General features: G+C 47.1%; 1 protein-coding gene across 1 annotated transcript in view; it reads right to left on the reverse strand.

The window, feature by feature from the left end:
• The window catches only part of ERBB4 (erb-b2 receptor tyrosine kinase 4), a 535,358-nt gene that overhangs the window by 165,783 nt on the left and 347,858 nt on the right, over positions 1–21,717 (reverse strand). The window contains exon 17 of the mRNA XM_060257067.1: positions 13,535–13,720. Within this exon, the coding sequence (XP_060113050.1) occupies positions 13,535–13,720 (186 nt within the window). The remainder of the gene's footprint in view (positions 1–13,534; positions 13,721–21,717) is intronic.

The following is a 21,717-nucleotide window of genomic DNA, read 5'->3' on the forward strand; positions in this document are numbered from 1 at the left end:
GGGATGTTTAGCCTGGAGAGGAGGTGGCTGAGAGGTGACATGATCACCATCTTCAAGTACTTGAAGGGCTGTCCTATAGAGGATGGGGTGGAATTGTTTTCTGTGGTCCCGGAAGGTAGGACCAGAACCAATGGGTTGAAATTAAATCAAAAGAGTTTCTGGCTCAACATTAGGAAGAACTTCCTGACGGTTAGAGCGATTCCTCAGTGGAACAGGCTTCCTTGGGAGGTGGTGGGCTCTCCTTCCTTGGAGGTTTTTAAACAGAGGCTAGATGGCCATCTGATGGCAATGAAGATCCTGTGAATTTAGGGGGAGGTGTTTGTGAATTTCTTGCATTGTGCAGCGGGTTGGACTAGATGACCCTGGAGTTCCCTTCCAACTCTATGATGCTATGATTCTACTAGTTATTTGGCCACAGTCTGTTTTTGTATTTGGACTACCATTTATGTGGTTCTCTCCTTGCTAATATTTCAGCAGTGACACCAGGCTGCATGGGCAGCGCGGCTTCTTTTCCAGCATCAGTGCCCATTCCACGACAAGTGTGCACTTGAATGACTGCGACACCAATCAATACTATAAAAATAATTGAACACTACGAGATCAGCCGGTATCAAGTCCACTTGAACACAGCATTCATTAATTCTCTTCTCTGAGAGGCAGAAAACACGCATGCAAATCACGCCTCAAAGCCATGAAACCAGCTACAAGAGCTACAGGAAGAAGATCTTGTAGCCAGTCTTTCATTGCAGCAGAGGGACTGCTGAGGAGTCAGGTTAGAACCGATAAAAGGAAGTACTTCCTCAACCAAAGGGTGATTAACACATGGAATTCACTGCCACAGGAGGTGGTGGCGGCTACAAGCATAGCTAGCTTCAAGAGGAGATTGGATAAGCATATGGAGCAGAGGTCCATCAGTGGCTATTAGCCACAGTGTATTGTTGGAACTCTCTGTCTGGGGCAGTGATGCTCTGTATTCTTGGTGCTTGGGTGGGCATAGTGAGAGGGCTTCTAGTGTCCTGGTCCCAACTATAGGCCTCCTGATGGCTCTTGGGGTTTTTTTGGCCACTGTGTGACAATGTTGGACTGGATGGGCCATTGGCCTGATCCAACAGGGCTTCTCTTCTGTTCTTACGTGACACAGAGTGTTGGACTGGATGGGCCATTGGCCTGATCCAACATGGCTTTTCTTATGTGGCCCAGAGTGTTGGACTGGATGGGCCTCTGGCCTGATCCAACATGGCTTCTCTTATGTTCTTATGAGGCTTCTCCCCCTCCTGGCTCCCTGGGGAAGGAAGAAAAGAGCCAGAGCTTCCTTTGCTCAGTTCGCTGAATTGCACAGGAGATATATAAATAAAGCACCTTTAAGACCAATGAGTGTTAATGTTTTAAGCATGTTTTTAAAAGGTTTTTTTTTAATAATTGTGTTTGTGTTCTATATAAAGTTTCATCTCTGCTACCTGGCATTACATTTTATGACTCACATGGCCTGGCCTGACAAGGACTCATTTATTTCAGATTTGGCCCTCATAAATAATTAGTTTGACATGCCTGTCATAGGTGGTTCCCACCCAAGTATTCATAGAATCATAGAGTTAGAACGGACCTCTAGGGTCATCTAGTCCAACCCCCTGCACAATGCAGGAAACTCACAAACACCTCCCCCTAAATTCACAGGATCTGCATCGCTGTCAGATGGCCATCTAACCTCTGTTTAAAAACCTCCAAGGAAGGAGAGCCCACCAACTCCCGAGGAGGAAGCCTGTTCCACTGAGGAACTGCTCTAATAGGAAGTTCTTCCTAATGTTGAGCCGGAAACGCTTTTGATTTAATTTCAACCCGCTGGTTCTGGTCCTACCTTCTGGTGCCACAGAAAACAATTCCACACCATCTTCTCTATGACAGCCCTTCAAGTACTTGAAGATGGTGATCCTATCACCTCTCAGACGCTTCCTCTCCAGGCTAAACATCCCCAGCTCCTTCAACCTTTCCTCATAGGACTTGGTCTCCAGACCCCTCACCATCTTCGCTGCCCTCCTCTGGACCCATTCCAGATTATCTATATCCTTCTTAAAATGTGGTGCCCCAAACTGAACACAATACTCCAGATGAGGTCTTAACAGAACAGAGTAAAGTGATACGATCACATCACGTGATCTGGACACTATTCTTCAGAGCCAATCAAGCTTAGCCTTCAAGATACGATGGGATTGGGCCAGCCTGGCCCATCCAGGTCAGAGCATCTCATTCAATGAAGGTGAAAACATTTGAAAGCTGAAACCATTGTGTTTGGGAGCTCCCCGCTGGGCCTCTTCCAGGGTCACCTCTGCTCCTCCCAGATTCTGCTGTACCTAGGGTTGCCAATCCCCAGGTGGGAGCAGGAGATCCCCCAGTTTGGAGGCCCTCCCCCCACTTCAGGGTCATCAGAAAGCAGGAGTGGGGGGGAATGTCTGCTGGGCACTCCATTATTCCCTATGGAGACCGATTCCCACAGGGTATTATGGAGAATTGATCCACAGGTAGCTGGGGCTCTAGAGGGGCTGTTTTTTTAGGTAGAGACACCAAATTTTCTACATAGCATTCAGTGTCTCTCCCCAAAACACCCTCCAATTTTATAAAAGATTGGACCAGGGGGTCCAATTCTATGAGCCCCAAAAGAAGGTGCCCCCCATTCTTCATTATTTCCAATGGAGGGAAGACATTTAAAGGGTGTGTGGTCCCAGAACTCTCTTTGGAGTTCAGTTATGCTTGTCACAACCTTGTTCCTGGCTCCACCCCCAAAGTCTCCTGGCTCCACCCCCAAAAGTTCCCAGCTATTTCTTGAAATGGACCTGGCAACCCTAGCTGTTCCCTGTACCAGCTGCATGGTGGACTTTCCAGTCTTCTCCACGAACAGGCCTTCCCAAATTATAGATTCTGTGGTGGCTAAAAAGGCAAATGCAATTTTGGGCTGTATCAACAGAAGTAGTGTCCAGATCACGTGATGTGATGGTATCGCTTTACTCTGCTCTGGTAAGACCTCACCTGGAGTATTGTGTTCAGTTTTGGGCACCACATTTTAAGAAGGATACAGAAAAGCTGGAATGGGTCCAGAGAAGGGCGACGAAGATTGTGAGGCGTCTGCAGACCAAGTCCTGTGAGGAAAGGTTGAAGGAGCTGGGAATGTTTAGCCTGGAGAGGAGGCGGCTGAGAGGTGATAGGATCACCATCTTCAAGCACGTGAAAGGCTGTCATCTAGAGGATGGGGTGGAATTGTTTTCTTTGAAGGTAGGACCAGAACCAATGGGTTGAAACGAAATCAAAAGAGTTTCCAGCTCAACATTAGCAGAACTTCCTGACTGTTAGAGTGATTCCTCAGTGGAACAGGCTTCCTCCTTGAGAGGTGGTGGGCTCTCCTTCCTTGGAGGTTTTTAAAAAGAGGCTAGATGATCATCTGACGGCAATGAAGATCCTGTGAATTTAGGGGGAGGGGTTTGTGAGTTTCCTGCATTGTGCAGGGGGTTGGACTAGATGACCCTAGAGGTACCTTCCAACTCTATGATTTCAATATTAAGCCTTCCTCACTCTCTCTCCCCCCTGCCCTCACTTCTCTGAGCTTTCCATAACTGACCCCCCCCCCCCTTGTGCACACGGTGAGAAAAACGTGTTATGAGTCTAAAAGTTGCTTAAATAAGAAACACAGATGAAGGGAGCATTCTTGCCCGTTTTGCATATTGCTTTATTTGGATGCAGCGTGATTCCTAGGAGCTATTCTGTGGCACAGATAATATTTTATGGGGCCCCATTGTTGGTTTTTTGGGAAGCAAGACAGACCTCTGAATTAGGCCTGCTTATTATAAACCCATTAGCATAGTCTGTTACAATATCCTGTTAATGCTGTTCTAAAGTGATCCGGATTTAAATTTCCAAGCGCCTGGACGCACACGGCAACCGATTTCATTCCTCTTGTTAACCTCTGTGGTTTATAGGTCTCAACCCAAATTTACGAGAGGGGAACTTGACTCCTCCACCTCATCGCTGAAAACAACTACCAGAAGACCCTAGGAGAGGTGAGATGCAAAATGCTGCTATACTCAGGGGTGGAATTCTAGAAGGAGCTTCTTTGCATATTAGGCCACACCCCCTGATGTAGCCAGTCCTCCAAGAGCTTACAAAAAAGAGCCTTGTAAGCTCTTCCGACACTTGGTTGGGAGACTACCAAGGGTCACAACACAGAGACCTGCAATGGCCAACTTTTTCTGAAGTCTCTTGAGTTAAAAACCCTACCGGTGTACCCTAAGCAGTGTTCCCTCTAAACTGAGTTAGCGTGAGCTAGCTCACAGATTTTTAGCCTCCAGCTCACACATTTTTGCCCCCAGAGCAACCTAATTTATGCTGCATTTGACAACTTTAATGTCGGCAGCTCACGAAGTAGAATTTTTCCTCACAAGACTCTGCAGCTTAGAGGGAACACTGACCCTAAGTCAGCTGCAACTTGATGGAAGGGAAGGAAGGAAGGAAGGAAGGAAGGAAGGAAGGAAGGAAGGAAGGAAGGAAGGAAGGAAGGAAGGAAGGAAGGAAGGAAGGAAGGAAGGAAGGAAGGAAGGAAGGAAGGAAGGAGGAGAGAGAGAGAGAGAGAGAGAGAAAGAAAGAGAGAGAGAGAGGTGTACATGGTTTGAGTGCTCCTTCTGCGCTGTGCGTGATGTGTTGGTTGTTTTCACCTTAAAAAAAAAGATGATGGAGATAAAGAGAGGGCAACGAGGAAAAGAAGAAGGTTGATTGGTAACAGAGAACGGGGTGATGGTTAAGGAGACTGGAAATGACATTTGTCTGGGAAAGAAATTATGAGGTATCACTTGACAGAAATGAAATGATAGCATGGGGGGAAATGCCAGCTAGAAAGGAACAGAAAGAAAGATAAAAGTCTGACAGAAACGAGGCAGAGTTCACACAACTAGGGAAAAGGAATTTGAAAATGGAGGAGAGTGAACCACATACAACTTTTAATTAATGGGATGATACACTTCACTGGCAGCTCTCTGAGGGCATAATGGTTGCCCTTCTTTGCAATGTGTTAGCTATAATTAATAATACTGTAGTAATTAGAGGAACACAGTCTGATGAGTGTTGTAGTTTTCAAAAAGGCTCAAGGGAAACTGGCATTCTGCTTCCACCAGAAAGTTCAGCCTTTGGCACACGAGGATTGCTACAAATGCGTGATCCTGCTCATCACACATCCCAGTGATCGTCAGAACCACAGCGGTGCATTTCCACAGATGGTCCTTTGAAATATCTTTTAAAAACAGACACAAAAGCAGTGTCGCCAAGGACAGAGTTGGTATGAATGTGGGGACTGGCCGTAGCCTCCAGAGAAAGATTCTTTCTTTCTTAACCCCCCTCCCCCCAATACCTGCTTCTGGGCTCCATTTCATGAACCCCAAGGTTTGATAAACTTCCTAATATTTTCCCCACAAAAATGGGAAAATAACCAAAACATATGAAGCAGACAGATGGAAATCTTCATCATGCCACTGTGGCCACATAGGAGAAAGGAATTTTAAAAGTACGATGGGAGTAAGGTTTTATGTTGACAATTATCATGCAAGAAGCATTTTAAGGTAGATGCTGAGCTGATGTAAGTACAGGCAGGGGTGGAATTCTAGCGGGAGCTCCTTTGCATATTAGGCCACACCCCCTGATGTAGCCAATCCTCCGCAAGCTTACAAGGCTCTTTTTTTAAGCTCTTGGAGGATTGGCTACATCATGGGGGTGTGACCTAATATGCAAAGGAGCTCCCGCTAGAATTCCACCCCTGAGTACAGATGATATCAGTACACCTTCTGTTGATATCAGCGGTGTGTGGCATATGCAATTGAGTTGTGAAAATGAGCTCCGGCACCTATTTTTCTACAAAATTTCCCCTGGTCTGGGCCCACCTGGGCATGACCCCCCAAAAATATGAAAACAGATCACTGGGTTGGCCCAGCTCTGTCACCTAGCAACCCCCCAATCCCTGAATGTGAGCTAGGGTTGCCATGTTTCCCTCTCCCCATTGCCACCAGTGGGAGATGGAGGTAGGGTTGCTAGATCCAGGTTGAGAAATACCTGGAGATTTGGGGGTGGAGCCTGAGGAGCTCAAGGACCTCAGTGGGGTACAATGACAGAGAGACCACCCTCCAAAGCAGCCATTTTCTCCAAGAGAACTGATCTCTTTAGTCTGGAGATGAGCTGTAATCTTGCTCTCTGACATCTTTGTTTAGCTCCTCCTCCTACGGCAGCCATTTTGTTGACTGTAATTTTGACAGTGTGGTGGACACAATGTACCCCTCAGGATCAAAAGATGGGGGCTCTGTCTTAAGCTTTGCTATTTAAGGAAGTGTTTGGTGGACAGAAACACATACTAAGCTAATATTAGCATTCCAGATGGTGCAATTTTTTCATGGATATCTTTAAAGGGTTACTCTTTCCCCAGCACTGTTTCACATTGGAGTGGCCCCATTAGCAAACTATGTTTCATATTAATGGACTCTCTTGCAGTAATAATTGTCTCAGCCTTTTGCTTCAGTCCGGGCTGGGGGCGTGGGTGTCAGTGGCATGCCGTAATTATACAATTAGCCTTGTCATGGCGAGGAGCTTTGGGAATAGAGCTGTCTTGAAGTTGAAAATGCGAAAATGCGGAGGGTTGACAGATGACTGTCATTAAACTCATCCTTTGTTCCCTCCCTGATAGGCTATTCACAACTAAGCAACATGGCGCAACATAATAAAAAAGAAAAAGACCTTGAAGGGCAGCGACATCGTCGCTCGACCTCTCTAACCTTTCAGCTCCCCCCCCCCACCAGTGCGCGGATGCTATCTTTCACCTCCCGGGTGCTTCAAAATAATGAACGCTGCTTCCAAATAGCCTGTTTATCAGTCAAATTCAGCAGGGAAAATGAAAATAATAAAAAACCAGAAAACACTGTTCTCCAACAATGCAACTAAATTTATGCGCCGGAGGGCACTGTGGTCTACTACACAACACCTCCCAACCACCCCTGGCCTGAAGGACATCCGTCAACCATGGTCAGGGCTTTTTCAGCTCTGGCCTCTGCCTGGTGGAATCAGCTCCCTATGGAGATCCAGGCCCTAAGTGAGCTACTGCCATTTTGTAGGGCCTGTAAGACGGGGCTGAAATATACTGAATCTAAAAACATCTTACATAGTAACACAACTTACCTTCAGTTTCTCTCACTACAACGCTTTCTAACTTATGCTATCCCTTTTTTCTCTTTGTATTTAAATATTCCCTTTTGTTTGGCTCGGGATGGAGCAAGGCATGATGCTTAGCTTAAGAGCCAAAATTCTAGCCCAATTACCAGTTAATTTATCCTTAGAAGATATTTATTTATTTGTTTGTTTGTTTATTTATTTATCGATTGATTGATTGGCGAACTGGATGTTATCTTAAATGCTAAAGTAGATGTTCTACAATGTTAAATATACCAATGTACTTTAGGCGTAGTAGAATTTTGTTATATATGGAATTAATCTACTTGATTAATTGTGGTGTGGTACTGGAGAAGATTCTTGAGATCCAATCAGTCAGTCCTAAGGGAAATCAACCCAGACTGTTCCCTGGAAGGTCAGATGCTGAAGCTGAAGCTCAAATACTTTGGCCACCCAATGAGGAGGGAGTACTCCCTGGAGAAGACCCTGATGCTGGGAAAGACAGAAGGCAAAAGAAGAAGGGGACTGAAAAAGAGGAGATGGCTGGCCATACCTCTCGCAGAGCTGTCCTCGAAAGGGCAGCTGCTGAGAGAGCTCTCTCAGCCCCACCCACCTCATAGGGTGTCTGTTATGGGAGGAGAAGATAGAGGAGATTGAAAGCTGATTGTAAGCTGACAAACACGCGATGCTGTGTGAACTACAGCTATCCTACACAAAGCGATTGTTAGAATCCATTTATTCAAACCTTCATTATCATATTTTCCTTATGTAGAGAGCCAGGTTGGTGTAGTGGTTAAGCGTGTGGACTCTTATCTGGGAGAACCAGGTTTGATTCCCCACTCCTCCACTTGCAGCTGCTGGAATGGCCTTGGGTCAGCCATAGCTCTCATAGGAGTTGTCTTTGAAAGGGCAGCTGCTGTGAGAGCCCTCTCGGCCCCACCCACCTCACAGGGTGTCTGTTGTGGGGGGAGAAGTCATAGGAGATTGCAAGCTGCTCTGAGTCTCTGATTCAGGGAGAAAGGCGGGGTATAAGTCTGCAATTCTTCTTCTACTACTCCTAGAAATTAGTGCAGTGTTGTGCGTTATTTTTGCTTTGTTCATCTGGAGCAATCAGTATGTGTTTCCTAACATCTGTTAAAACTGGGGTAAGAATCAGCCTCCTGTTAGGATATTTTACGCTAAGGCTTTAAAAAAAATAAACAATTTCGGATGGTGGAAGAATATGAGGACACATTACTGATAGTTTACCACTGATCATTTCTTTCTTTTCCACAAAGAAGGGAGTTGGTGTGATAACTCTTTGGGAGGTGAAGAAATAGCCATTCTCTGGAATAGCAAGGTGGTTAATTATTGAGATGGAGCAACATTTAATTATTCTGCCCTTCTCAGTATTGCCGTAGTAGTCTGACCTTGCATTGCTGTGTGAAACCCCTCAGTTGGCTCTTTATAAAGGAAAAGTAGGGATACCTCTGTTTGCCTCAGAAGTGCATTATCTGTTGAATACTGGGTTTGATACATTAGAGTTCACAAAGAACTGGCTTTATTGATAACTACAAACTAATACAACATGGCAGGGTCAAGCATGCATAAGATCCATCCCCCCCCCAACTCCCATACCAAATCACAGCAGTCAGGTTTCGTGTCCTGACTGCTCATTGGTTTCTTTAAAGGAGTCCAGATCACAAATGGAAGTCTCACACGGTTACCGTTCCTGCAGTTGCTCGGTTTCCCGAGAACGTTTCCCGCCATGCAACCAATCCAATACGTAACAGTTTCACAGTCTCCAGTTGTAAGATCATTTTTTCCGAGCTGTTTGGTTTCTATATCCATTGTGTGTTTCCCTCACCTGCCTTTCTGGAAGTGAGAACTCTCAGCCCACCACAAGGCTGCGTGAGGGGTTATTTCATAACACCCTCAGTTGTCTTGCTACTCTCTTTGGGTCAGTGGCACTGCAATTGGGTTGCTATGGACTAGTGTTTATCTTGCAACATGATTAGGGATGCCAGGGGGTGTTTCAAGGAGAGGTGGTGTTTCGAGGAGAGGCACCAGATGCTATGCTGAAATTTTGGTGCCTCTACCTCAAAAAAACAGTCCCTTTTGAGCCCCAGATACCCACGGATCAATTCTCCATTATACCCTAAGAGAATCGATCCCCATAGGTTATAATGGAGTGGTGAGCAGACATTTCCCTCCCCCCCCCCGCTTTCTGATAACTGTGAAGTGGGGGGAGGGCCTCCAAACTGGGGGATCGCCTGCCCCCAACCGAGTATTGCGAAACTATAGGATCTTAGTGTACAGCTGTGTAAATTAAAAAAAAAAACGCTAAGAGACACCATCAATTTTAAACAAGACAGTGTAATGCAGAGGTCAGTGGTGTACTGACAAAACTTGCACATAGAACTTCAAACAGAAAGTATGTAGCAAAAAAACATAAACAGAAGAGAGTTCAAAAGCAGTCTTGGAAATCTCACAGACACGTTCTGAACCTTGTTGGTCTCCTGTGAATGTATTGTAAAGATTGGGTTCCGGTGATAAATAAGCCTCCAAACTGAAGAAAGACGGATGAAACATCTTGGTATCTAGAACAGACCTCTTTGGAAGGGCTTCTTTTAGTTCCATGAACTAAATACTGGACTATTGTCACTCCTTTGTGATTGGAAAGACTGCTTTTGAACTGTCTTCTGTTTATGTTTTTTTGCTACATGCGTTCTATTTGAAGTTCTATGTGCAAGTTTTGTCAGCACACCACTGACCTCTACATTACACTGTCTTGTTGTTTAAAATTTACGGTGTCTCTTGGTGTTTTTTTTTTATTTACCCAACCGAGGATTGGCAAATCTGGCTTTGCCTCCTTGACCAGGTGCCCGTAGCATTCAGTCTGTCTGCCTTGACTCCAGGTGTGAACCCGATGCTACACTTCTTGCCCCCTGGACACGGGCAGGTGAATTTCCCCAACGCTCCTTCTCCGTTTCGGAGGGCTTGAGCTGTCAGGGCCACCGTACCGAACAGTCCCCTGCCCCCGCTTTCCTCGGAGACTGCCAGTCCTCCTTATCACATTTTACATTCAAATAATTCCTTAAGTGTTACTTTAGAATAATAATAATAAGCCAAGGTAATAAGCAGTTTGATACAGCGGAATGTCAGGGAAGGGAAATCAGGGCCCGGGGGAGATCCTTTGAAGATCTTCTGAATATAAAAGAATTCTCAAATTACATTAAGCCAGGCAAAGCACAGCCGAAGCCCAGGCGGCTGTGAGGGGCGGGGTTCGAGCAGGAGCCAGAAAAGTTGGTGAGATCATTTTTCTTCGCTTTCTTTCTTTGCCTTCCATCAGGGTTCCCTGACAGGGAGGGGTATTTTCAGAGCACTGTTCCATAGGGATTAATGCAGAGGGACAATTCGGACTTGAGGCTCGACTTTTAATCGGACCCACCTGCTCTCTTCCCCTCCCTTTGAAACTTCATTCTCAATCCCCTTTTGGTGAGAGGGGGAGGAGAAGAAGAAACAAGATGATAGTAGATTTATAACCTGCCCTATACTCTGAATCTCAGAGCAGTCACAATCTCCTTGACCTTCCTCCCCCACAACAGACACCCTGTGAGGTAGGCGGGGCTGAGAGAGCTCTCACAGAAAGCTGCCCTTTCAAGGACAGCTCTGCAAGAGCTATGGGTAACCCAAGGCCATTCCAGCAGCTGCAAGTGGAGGAGTGGGGAATCAAACCCAGTTCTCCCAGATAAGAGTCCACACACTTAACCACTACACCAAACTGGCTAGTCCCAGGTACCCTAGACCCTGTTCTTTAAAAACTGTAACAGTTGGTTTGGCCTACAATTTGAGGGGTCAGAGTTTATACTCTGCTCTGACCCTTTGGTGCTTTGCCTGCCTTGTGTTATATTAAATTATCGTATTTGTTTTTCTCCTCACTTTTTTGTGGGGGTACATCTCATCTGGCTGTTCAGGAATGGTATGTGGTGGAACATTTCTAGAGGAGAAGGAGCTTGACAGAATCATGGAACCTCCTGGCAAACTCATGGGAATGGGGCTCTTCCCCCATCCAACACTTGACATTGACATATAGGTGTGCCCTCTCTAAAGCCTGAACAGATGCAGGGTGAGGAGGGGGGGGGATAAAGGGTGTCAGAGTTAGCCCTACCCCTTACCAGAGACAGCCCCTCTGACAGGTGATGCTGTGTACCAGGTGACAGCCTGAGAGTAAGAAGAAGAATTGCAGATTTATACCCCGCCCTTCTCTCTGAATCAGAGACTCAGAGTGACTTACAATCTCCTATATCTTCTCCCCCCACAACAAACACCCTGTGAGGTGGGTGGGGCTGAAAGAGCTCTCACAGAAGCTGCCCTTTCAAGGACAACTCTGCAAGGGCTATAGCTGACCCAAGGACATTCCAGCAGCTGCAAGTGGAGAAGCGGAGAATCAAACCCGAATGTCCCAGATAAAAGTCTGGGAGTACACCAGTACACCAAACTGGCTCTCTTGGTTGTTAATGCTTTGCCTTACCAGAGCCTGATGGATTAGCTGAGTAATGTGGAACCACCAGGGGTGAAATTCTAGCAGAAGCTCCTTTGCATATTAGGCCACACCCCCATGATGTAGCCAATCCTCCAAGAGCTTTCAAAAAAAGAGCCTTGTAAGCTCTTGGAGGATTGGCTACATCAGGGGTGTGTGGCCTAATAAGAGTCCGCACATTCTCCCAGATAAGAGTCCGCACACTTCACCACTACACCAGACATGTACCAATAGATTTAAGGCGGTTTGTGGAAATGGCTGGGTGACTCTGAAATGGGACCACGAAGCAGTTGACTTCTGACTGTGAGGCGGCCCGTTATGCACGACTTCAGGAAGGAAAGCTGGGAAGGAGAGGGAGCATTGATCACGGATTGTTTCCCAAGCCAAATGTCATCCTCTGTCGACATCTGTTTGAGTGTGACCCGCAGCCCCTCTGCCATTTGTACAGGATAGGCAGCAAAAGCGGATGGCTCACGGAGATTTTTGGCGGGATGCCATTCTGTCTGGTGGAGGGCCAGTTGGCAGGGCCTAGTGGGCAGGTCCTTGAACCTCTTAAACGATGTACCAGATTGTACAGAAAAGACAGCTAAGAACCACACTATATGCCACACTGGGGGGACTATATGCACTGCTGGTTGTATTGTCCTCACATATATTCATTTTGGCAGTTGATTATACAGCATATTTATATGATAACAGGAGTCAGGGTTCCTATCGGGCCAGAAATCCTCTTGTTATCTATGCTGCCAGTGGGCTTTGGAAACAAAAGCAGAAATATTTTGGTGACAACTCTGCTAGCCATTGCTAGGATTATAATTGCTTCTAAATGGGGGGATAAAAGCCCACCTTCTTTAACATCCTGGCAAAATAAGGTGTGGGGATGTTTTGTTCATTGCAAAATCACGAGTTGACATCTCAGGCCTAACTTACAAAATTATCAAGAAAAATTTACAGCAGTATGGTTTCCAGTAGTATCATATTTGATGAAGCAAAATGTGGTTCCTAATAAGGCTTACTATTGAGACTTGCTATTTTTCTAAGGTATGTCATTCCATATTTGTATCTTCTTTGTAGCAAATGTGTATTTGTCTTTGGTTTCATGCAGTGTCACGCTGGATTGGTGTATATTATAAATAAAGATTATTTCAAAAATCAACAAACAACAACAACAAAACCACAGAGCAAAAATGTATCACAGAGTGCAAAACGGGACACTGCCTCGTCGTCCCATGTGATTTCCTTCCACAAACTGCAGGGAAACCTGCACATTTTGGATATCAAAACATGAACAAGACCAAAAGCGGATAAAAGTTTTCTCGAGCCTATGAAGTATGAAATCACACAATCTATTCGGTATGATTTTCTGGGAAAGTACGATTGCTGTCCAGTTATGGAAAATAATCAACGCTCATTTTGGTTTTCATCTTGGCCATTTGCACAGACGACGAATGACGGTTGAAAATCTTTTCAAACTCAATTTGTTTCCGAAAGTTCAAGAAAGTGATTTTGAAGAACATTCCAAATTTGATTTCTAGCAACAGGCATATCCAAACCGCAAAACAAATAAGATAGCGCCAGTCTCAGTAGAAACACTAAAAGATAATTTAATCAAATATCAAGGGAAGCAGGAGAGAATATAGAACTCCACCTCCGTCACGATGTGTGCTCATGTACTCCACAGATAAATGTAGAAATTATTCTTGCACACGGTAGATACGGAACATATTTAAAGATCTCAACTCCGGGAGCTTTCGAAAGGTTTGGAATTCCCAACGAGAGTTGGCCCTGCCCCATTCATAATGATAAATCGCACAAGTAGGCACTTACCTTAGCTATCTGGACACACCAATTCAGCAGCAGCTGGGAGCCAATGTTATCTTTATGTTCATGAACGTAGTCCAGCAGGCAGCCATAGGGCATCAGCTGAGTGACCAACTGGATTGTGGGACTCAAGCAAACTCCCAGGAGCCTGACCAGATGGGGATGATCCATGCTCGCCATGATGAGGGCTTCCTGCAATACAAGAACGTCACAGGCTCAAAGTTGCACTCCAAGCATCACATTTGGTGCTCACCTATAAGGGTTTTCCTACACAACAAAACTGGGGTTGTTACAGAGAGGGGAACCTCGACATTCAGAGGCCGTCAGCCTCTGAATCCCAGAGCCAGGAGGCAAAATCAAGGTCTCAGCCTCTCTGCCCTGTTGTTGGCCCTCCAGAGGAACTGGCTGGCCACTGTGTGTGACAGGATGCTGGACTAGATGGAACCTCACTGGTCTGATCCAGCAGGGCTCTTCTGATGTTCTTCTCAGGGGAAGGACTCAGCCTCTCTGCCCTGTTGTTGCCCCTCCAGAGGAACTGGTTTGCCACTGTGTGAGACAGGAGGCTGGACTAGAAGGACCCTCCCTGGTCTGATCCAGCAGGCTCCTTAGATGTTCTTCTCAGGGGAAGGCCTCGGCCTCTCTGCCCTGCTGTTGGCCCTCCAGAGGAACTGGCTGGCCCCTTTTTGAGACAGGAGGCTGGACTAGATGGACTCTCACAGGTCTGATCCAGCAGGGCTCTTCTGATGTTCTTCTCAGGGGAGGGACTCAGCCTCTCTGCCCTGTTGTTGCCCCTCCAGAGGAACTGGTTTGCCACTGTGTGAGACAGGAGTCTGGGCTAGAAGGACCCTCCCTGGTCTGATCCAGCAGGGCTCTCCTGAAGTTCTTCTCAGGGGAAGGCCTCGGCCTCTCTGCCCTGTTGCTGGCCCTCCAGAGGAAATGGTTGGCCACTGTGTGAGACAGGAGGCTGGACTAGAAGGACCCTCCCTGGTCTGATCCAGCAGGGCTCCTTAGATGTTCTTCTCAGGGGAAGGCCTCGGCCTCTCTGCCCTGCTGTTGGCCCTCTAGAGGAACTGGCTGGCCCCTGTGGGAGACAGGAGGCTGGACTGGATGGGCGACTAGTCTGATCCAGCAAGGCTCTTTTGAAGTTCTGCTATTCACTTTTTTGATCTAGCCATTGAGTCCCTGTCCTCTCTCTTTCCTCTTTTAAAAGAGGGATTTCTCTTTGATGAGAAATCAATGGAGCCTTTTGTAACTTCATTCCTTGTCTTTGTTCTCTGTTATATAACAAGCTCTAGCAAGAGGGCAGCAAGATCTGGGTTAGACACTGTCAGTCTCTGGGCAGTGGTGCATGTAATGTCCCATCAAGTCCCACCCAAATTATGGTGAATCCTCCAAGGGGCTTTCAAGGCAAGAGAGAAGCAAAGCTGATTTACTATTACCTCCCTCTGCATAATCTTCCTTGCTGGTAACCCCTGCTTCCCAGATCTCAGAAGCTGAGCAGGGTTAGTTCTTGGATGGGAGACCACCAAGGGAAGGCTCTGCAGAGGAAGGCAAGGGCCAACCACCTCTGCTTCCCAGATCTCGGAAGCTAAGCAGGATCAGTACTTGGATGGGAGACAACCAGGGAAGGCTCTGCAGAAGAAGGCAAGGGCCAACCACCTCTGCTTCTCAGATCTTGGAAGCTAAGCAGGATCAGTACTTGGATGGGAGACCACCAAGGAAGGCTCTGCAGAAGAAGGCAGTGGCCAACCACCTCTGCTTCTCAGTCTCAGAAGCTAAGCAGGGTCAGTACTTGGAAGGGAGACCACCAAGGAAGGCTCTGCAGAGGAAGGCAAGGGCCAACCACCTCTGCTTCTCAGATCTCGGAAGCTAAGCAGGGTCAGTACTTGGAAGGGAGACCACCAGGGAAGGCTCTGCAGAGGAAGGCAATGGGAAACCACCTCTGCTTCTCAGATCTCGGAAGCTAAGCAGGATCAGTACTTGGATGGGAGACCACCAAGGAAGGCTCTGCAGAAGAAGGCAGTGGCCAACCACCTCTGCTTCTCAGTCTCAGAAGCTAAGCAGGGTCAGTACTTGGAAGGGAGACCACCAGGGAAGGCTCTGCAGAGGAAGGCAAGGGCCAACCACCTCTGCTTCTCAGATCTCGGAAGCTAAGCAGGGTCAGTACTTGGAAGGGAGACCACCAGGGAAGGCTCTGCAGAGGAAGACAAGGGCCAACCATCTCTGCTTCTCAGTCTCAGAAGCTAAGCAGGGTCAGTACTTGGAAGGGAGACCACCAGGGAAGGCTCTGCAGAGGAAGGCAATGGGAAACCACCTCTGCTTCTCAGATCTCAAAAGCTAAGCAGAGTCAGTACTTGGATGGGAGACCACCAAGGAAGGCTCTGCAGAGGAAGGCAAGGGCCAACCACCTCTGCTTCTCAGATCTCGGAATCTAAGCAGGGTCAGTGCTTGGATGGGAGACCACCAGGGAAGGCTCTGCAGAGGAAGGCAAGGGCCAACCACCTCTGCTTCCCAGATCTTGGAAGCTAAGCAGGATCAGTACTTGGATGGGAGACCACCAGGGAAGGCTCTGCAGAAGAAGGCAAGGGCCAACCACCTCTGCTTCCCAGATCTTGGAAGCTAAGCAGGATCAGTACTTGGATGGGAGACCACCAAGGTAGGCTCTGCAGAGGAAGGCAAGGGCCAACCACCTCTGCGTCCCAATTGTCTTGAAACCCCCTTGCAGGCCTTGCCACAACACACCCAGAGCAACCTGCTACTGATACTGTCATGGGGGTGGGGGGGGGGGGGGAAGAAGCCCGGCATACTGTAGCCCCATTCTCAGGTTACAGTGGCTGCACATAATAACCCATGTATAGCGTACAATTGATGGTTCTTTGCATGTGCATTGAGCATTCTTCATGCTGCAGTGATCACATCGTTCAGCAGAGTGTGTTTTACAAACCCCACATTCATCTGGTGCCTAGTTTAAATTGTAAAGTGAACCCATGTTCAGGGCCAGCCCAAGACTGTCGTCACCCTAGACAAGGCTCACGTCTGGCACCCCCCGCCCTCCACACGCACTGATAACGTCACCAACTCACATGGGGGGCACCCAATTCGGCATCCCAGAAGGTTGGCGCCCTAGGTGGTCACCTTTGGCTCAGGGCTTTTCTTTGTAGCAGGAACTCCTTTGCATATTAGGCCACACACCCCTGATGTCGCCTGTAAGAAGAGCCCTGTAAGTTCTTGGAGGATTGGGTACATCAGGGGATGTGGCCTAATATGTAAATGAGTTCCTGCTACAAAAAAGGCCTGGATTTGGCTGATTAACTGTAAATTGGAGGGGGGGGTGGATTTTGTTTTTGTGGAACAATACAATTCACATTTTGTTTCTGTGGAACAACACATGATTCAAATTTTCATGTGTAGTCATATACATGTTGAAATCTATACTTCCAAAAGGATAGTGCATATTTCAATACAGGGGACCCCAACTCCCGGGCCATGGACTGGGACCGGTCCGTGGCCTGTTAACAACTGGGCCGTGAGTCATATAATTATTTCCTTATATATTACAATGTAGTAGTAGTAGTAATAATAATAATAACAATAAGAAGAAGAAGACAACAACATTGGATTTATATCCTGTCCTCCATTCTGAATCTCAGAGCAGCTCACAATCTCCTTTATCTTTTCCCCCCACAACAGACACCCTGTGAGGTGGGTGGGGCTGAGCGGGCTCTCCCAGAAGCTGCCCTTTCAAGGACAACTCCTATGAGAGCCATGGCTGACCCAAGGCCATTCCAGCAGCTGCAAGTGGAGGAGTGGGAAATAAAACCTGGTTCTCCCAGATAAGAGTCTGCACACTTAACCACCACACCAAACTAATAGAAATAAAGTGCACAATTGTATCATCACAAAACCATCCCCTCCCCTCCCACCCCAGGTCTGCAGAAAAATTTTCTTCCACAAAGCTGGTCCCTGGTGCTAAAAAGGTTGGGACCGCTGTTCCAATACATCCAGTGTGTGTCTCCTCAATCCAAAGTCTGGAACACATTGATAGCTCACCTGCTGACTGCATCACCTATACAGATGTGCATGTGGCCGGTGCTCTGTGGCCTGCACTGGCTGCCTATAGAGTACTGGATCCGTTTCACGGTGTTACTTCTGACTTTTAAAGCCTTACGCGGCTGGGACCAACATACCTGCGGGACCGTCTCTTCCCGTATATGCCCCGGAGGTCTTTGTTCGGCCTCCGAAGATAGGCTGACTGTCCCCAGCCCAAGAGATGCCCGTCTTGCCTCTACCAGGGCCAGGTCCTTCTTGGTCCTGGCCCCCACCTGGTGGAATCAACTCCCTATGGAGATCCGGGCCCTGCCTGGCTTGCTAGCCCTTCGTAGGGCCTGTAAAACGGAGCTGTTCCGCCAAGACTTTGGGTGAGGCAACGGGCATCTATCCATTAGATCTGTTGGCCTCCCCTACTGTACTATCCTACTGCGCTGATTTCCTGCACTGTCCTGCTACACCATCTTATCATATTGTTCTGCCGGACTGTTCTGTTGTATTGAAAATTGTAATTGGCTTTTTATTATTATGCCGCTGTGATTTTATCATGTATGTTGTGCTCTGCCCTGAGCCCCTACGGAGGAATGGGTGGGATATACATAAACAAATAACAACAACGACAATAACAACAACAATAATCATAATCATAATAAAGGGGCAAAAAGAATACCCAGACAGTTCTTTTTCTCTGCAGTGTGAACAACTGGCCTGTTGGTGGGGACAGTTCCTACAGCGAAAGAATTTGGAGCATCCTTCATTCACAGGTATGCCTGCAAATGCCCTCATTGCCTAAGCACACCCTTTCACTGTTAAGCCACAAAGGAATGCAAAACAGTTCACAGAAAGAGATTAAAATGTGGAACTCACTGCCAAAGTTTCTTGTGATGGCCACAGGAATAAACAGCTTTATGTGAGCCGCCCTGAGTCCGCTTGTGGAGAGGGCGGGATAGAAATGTAATAAATAATAAATAAATAAATTTAAAAGAGGATTCGACAGAGTCATGGAAGAGAGGTCTATTAATAGCTAATAGCCTTGATGACTGAGGGGAATCAGCCCATTTTTGGGCACTAAACCTCAGAATCCCAGAGCCAGGAGGTAGCATCAGCAGAAGGCCTCAGCCTCTCTGCCCTGTTGTTGGCCCTCCAGAGGAACTGGTTGGCCTCTGTGTGAGACAGGAGGCTGGACTAGGTGGACCCTCCCTGGTCTGATCCAGCAGGGCTCTTCTGATGTTCTTCTCAGAGGAAGGCCTCAGTCTCTCTGCCCTGTTGTTGGCCCTCCAGAGGAATTGGTTGGCCTCTGTGTGAGACAGGAGGCTGGACTAGGTAGACCCTCCTTGGTCTGATCCAGCAGGGCTCTTCTGATGTTCTTCTCAGGGGAAGGCCTCGGCCTCTCTACCCTGTTGTTGGTCCTCCAAAGGAACTGATTGGCCACTGTTTGAGACAGGAAGCTGGACTAGATGGACCCTCACTGGTCTGATCCAGCAGGGTTCTTCTGGTGTTCTTATAAATACATAGGGGAGAGTTTTATCAGTGGCTTCTAGCCATGGTGACTGAGGGAAACCTTCACATTCCTCTGAATCTAAGTGCCAGGAGGCAACATCAGGAGAAGACCTCAGTCTCTATGTCCTGTCCAGAAGAACTGGTTGGCCACTGTGTGGGACAGGAGGCTGGATTAGATGGATCCTCACTGGTCTTATCCAGCAGGGCTCTTCAGATGTTCTTTTCAGGGGAAGGTGTCGGCCTCCCTGCCCTGCTGGCCCTCCAGAAGAACTGGCTGGTCACTGTGTGAGACGGGATGCTTGACTAGATGGACCCTCCCTGGTCTGATCCAGCAGGGCTCTTCTGACATTCTCATGTTCATGGTGGGCTTTTTCAATGCAAGTTTTTTCAATGCTTCCTCAAAATTTTTTTCACAAGTTAAAGAATAACAACAACGATACCACCACAAGTCTTGGCAAAATTATCCGAAGAACTTTCTTTCAGCACAATGAAGCCCCTCCACCCCACCCCATCCCCCCCCCCCAAAAGGAGGAAAAGGGGGGGAGGGAAATTACACGGGGGGGAGTCCTGGCAAGGGGGCTGGGTTCGTATTAAAGAAAATTGCTCATCAGAGCACAAAGAGCATTTGAAACCAAATTGCAGAGTATTTGCATAATAGTTCCTCTAAAAAAAAAAAAAGATGAACTAGACACTAATTGTAGGGGGCTTTCTTGTAATGAAAATAACAGATGGCTTAACTTTTTAACTATTTCCTTTCTTTTTTAATATATTCAAAAACTATTTTCCTTTCTGAAGGCATGATGCAAAGACATCTTTTGAAAAACAACAACAACAACAAAACAGACTAGTCACAGGATACTGTTCGCCAGGGTGCTGTGTGTGTGTGTGTGCAGGGAGGGTGGCGCAATGCCAAGCCCAGTCTAAACACCTGTTGTGGGTTCACATGAATACACTAGGCCAGGGATGGCCAAACTTGCTTAATGTAAGAACCACACGGAATAAATATGAGATGCTGGAGATCTGCAAGACATGAACATCAGGTGTTTGAAAGAAAGGAAGGAAGGAAGGAAGGAAGGAAGGAAGGAAGGAAGGAAGGAAGGAAGGAAGGAAGGAAGGAAGGAAGGAAGGGAGGGAGGGAGGGAGGGAGGGAGGGAGGGAGGGAGGAAGGAAGGAAGGAAGGAAGGAAGGAAGGAAGGAAGGAAGGAAGGAAGGAAGGAAGGAAGGAAGGAAGGAAGGAAGGAAGGAAGGAAGGAAGAGAGGGAGGGAGGGAGGGAGGGAGGGAGGGGAGGGGAGGGGAGGGAGGGGAGGGGAAGGAAGGAAGGAAGGAAGGAAGGAAGGAAGGAAGGAAGGAAGGAAGGAAGGAAGGAAGGAAGGAAGGAAGGAAGGAAGGAAGGAAAGCAACTTTAACTTTAAATGCATTCTCCAAGCCACCAGCTAGCTTGACTTGGAGAAGTCACTGCAAGAGAGAAATGCCTTTTCCAAGTCAGTGAGTTAGTAACCTCTCTGGAACTGTAAAAAACTGAAGCTCTGGATCTTAGTGAGAAGTGCCTTGTCATGATTGGAGCACAGAGAAAACATGGAAGATGAAAACGGGTTCTGAAATTCCAGATGCCTTGTTTAGCTGTTATGCAGTAAAAATAGAAATTTCCTGCATGTCTAAGAATCTACCTTGACCAGCTGGCGTTCGCCCATTCCCCTTGGCGTTCTTAAGGTGGTCCATCCTTCTATTTGCTTCACAGGCGACTGCACCTGCACCTTCTATGAAATTGACGTAAGAAAATTTGGCTGTTCTCCTGCTGATGTTTCATTTGCCAGTTATATTTTTGTGAAACTTTATTTGTGTTAGCTTTCAGAAGAGCGATTGAGACTGATTTATACACAGAACTGTTGCTTTGTATCTCTCCCACCTGGAGGTTGGCAACTCTAAAATTTTACTTATTTTTTCTGCTTCAAACAAGGCCAAGACTGATCAGAGCCTGTTTTTGTTGCTTTAAGTTTTTGTCCCAAAGAACAATAGAAACTTAAGGTGGCCTAAAAAGATTAATAACAACTATAACAGAGAACTCAGCGGGCAGCCGTGTTGGTCTGAAGCAATAGAACAAAGTTAGAGTCCGGTGGCACATTTAAGGCCAACCAAGTTTTATTCAGGGCATAAAACTTCATAGGTTTTAAAAGGTGAACACTGGAGTCTAACTTCGTACCAGCGAACATGGTTACCTGCCTGAATCTATAACACCAGAGAAAGAAGAAATAGTAAAGGACCAAGAAACAGGTGGCAACAGAGGAGGAGGAAGAAAACGTTGAATTTATATCCTGCCCTATACGCTGAATCTCAGAGCTGTCACAATCTCCTTTACATCTGCCCCCCCCCCCCACAACAGACACCTGTAAGGTGGGTGAAGCTGAGAGAGCTCTCCCAGAAGCTGCCCTTTCAAGAACAACTCTGCGAGAGCTATGGCTGACCCAAGGCCATTCCAGCAGCTGCAACTGGAGGAGTGGGGAATCCAACCCGGTTCTCCCAGATAAGAGAGCTCTGGCTGACCCAAGACCACTCCAGCAGCTGCAACTGGAGGAGTGGGGAATCCAACCCGGTTCTCCCAGATAAGAGAGCTCTGGCTGACCCAAGGCCACTCCAGCAGCTG

Source organism: Heteronotia binoei, chromosome 16 (genome assembly GCF_032191835.1).
Source record: "Heteronotia binoei isolate CCM8104 ecotype False Entrance Well chromosome 16, APGP_CSIRO_Hbin_v1, whole genome shotgun sequence".
Taxonomy (NCBI): domain Eukaryota; kingdom Metazoa; phylum Chordata; class Lepidosauria; order Squamata; family Gekkonidae; genus Heteronotia; species Heteronotia binoei.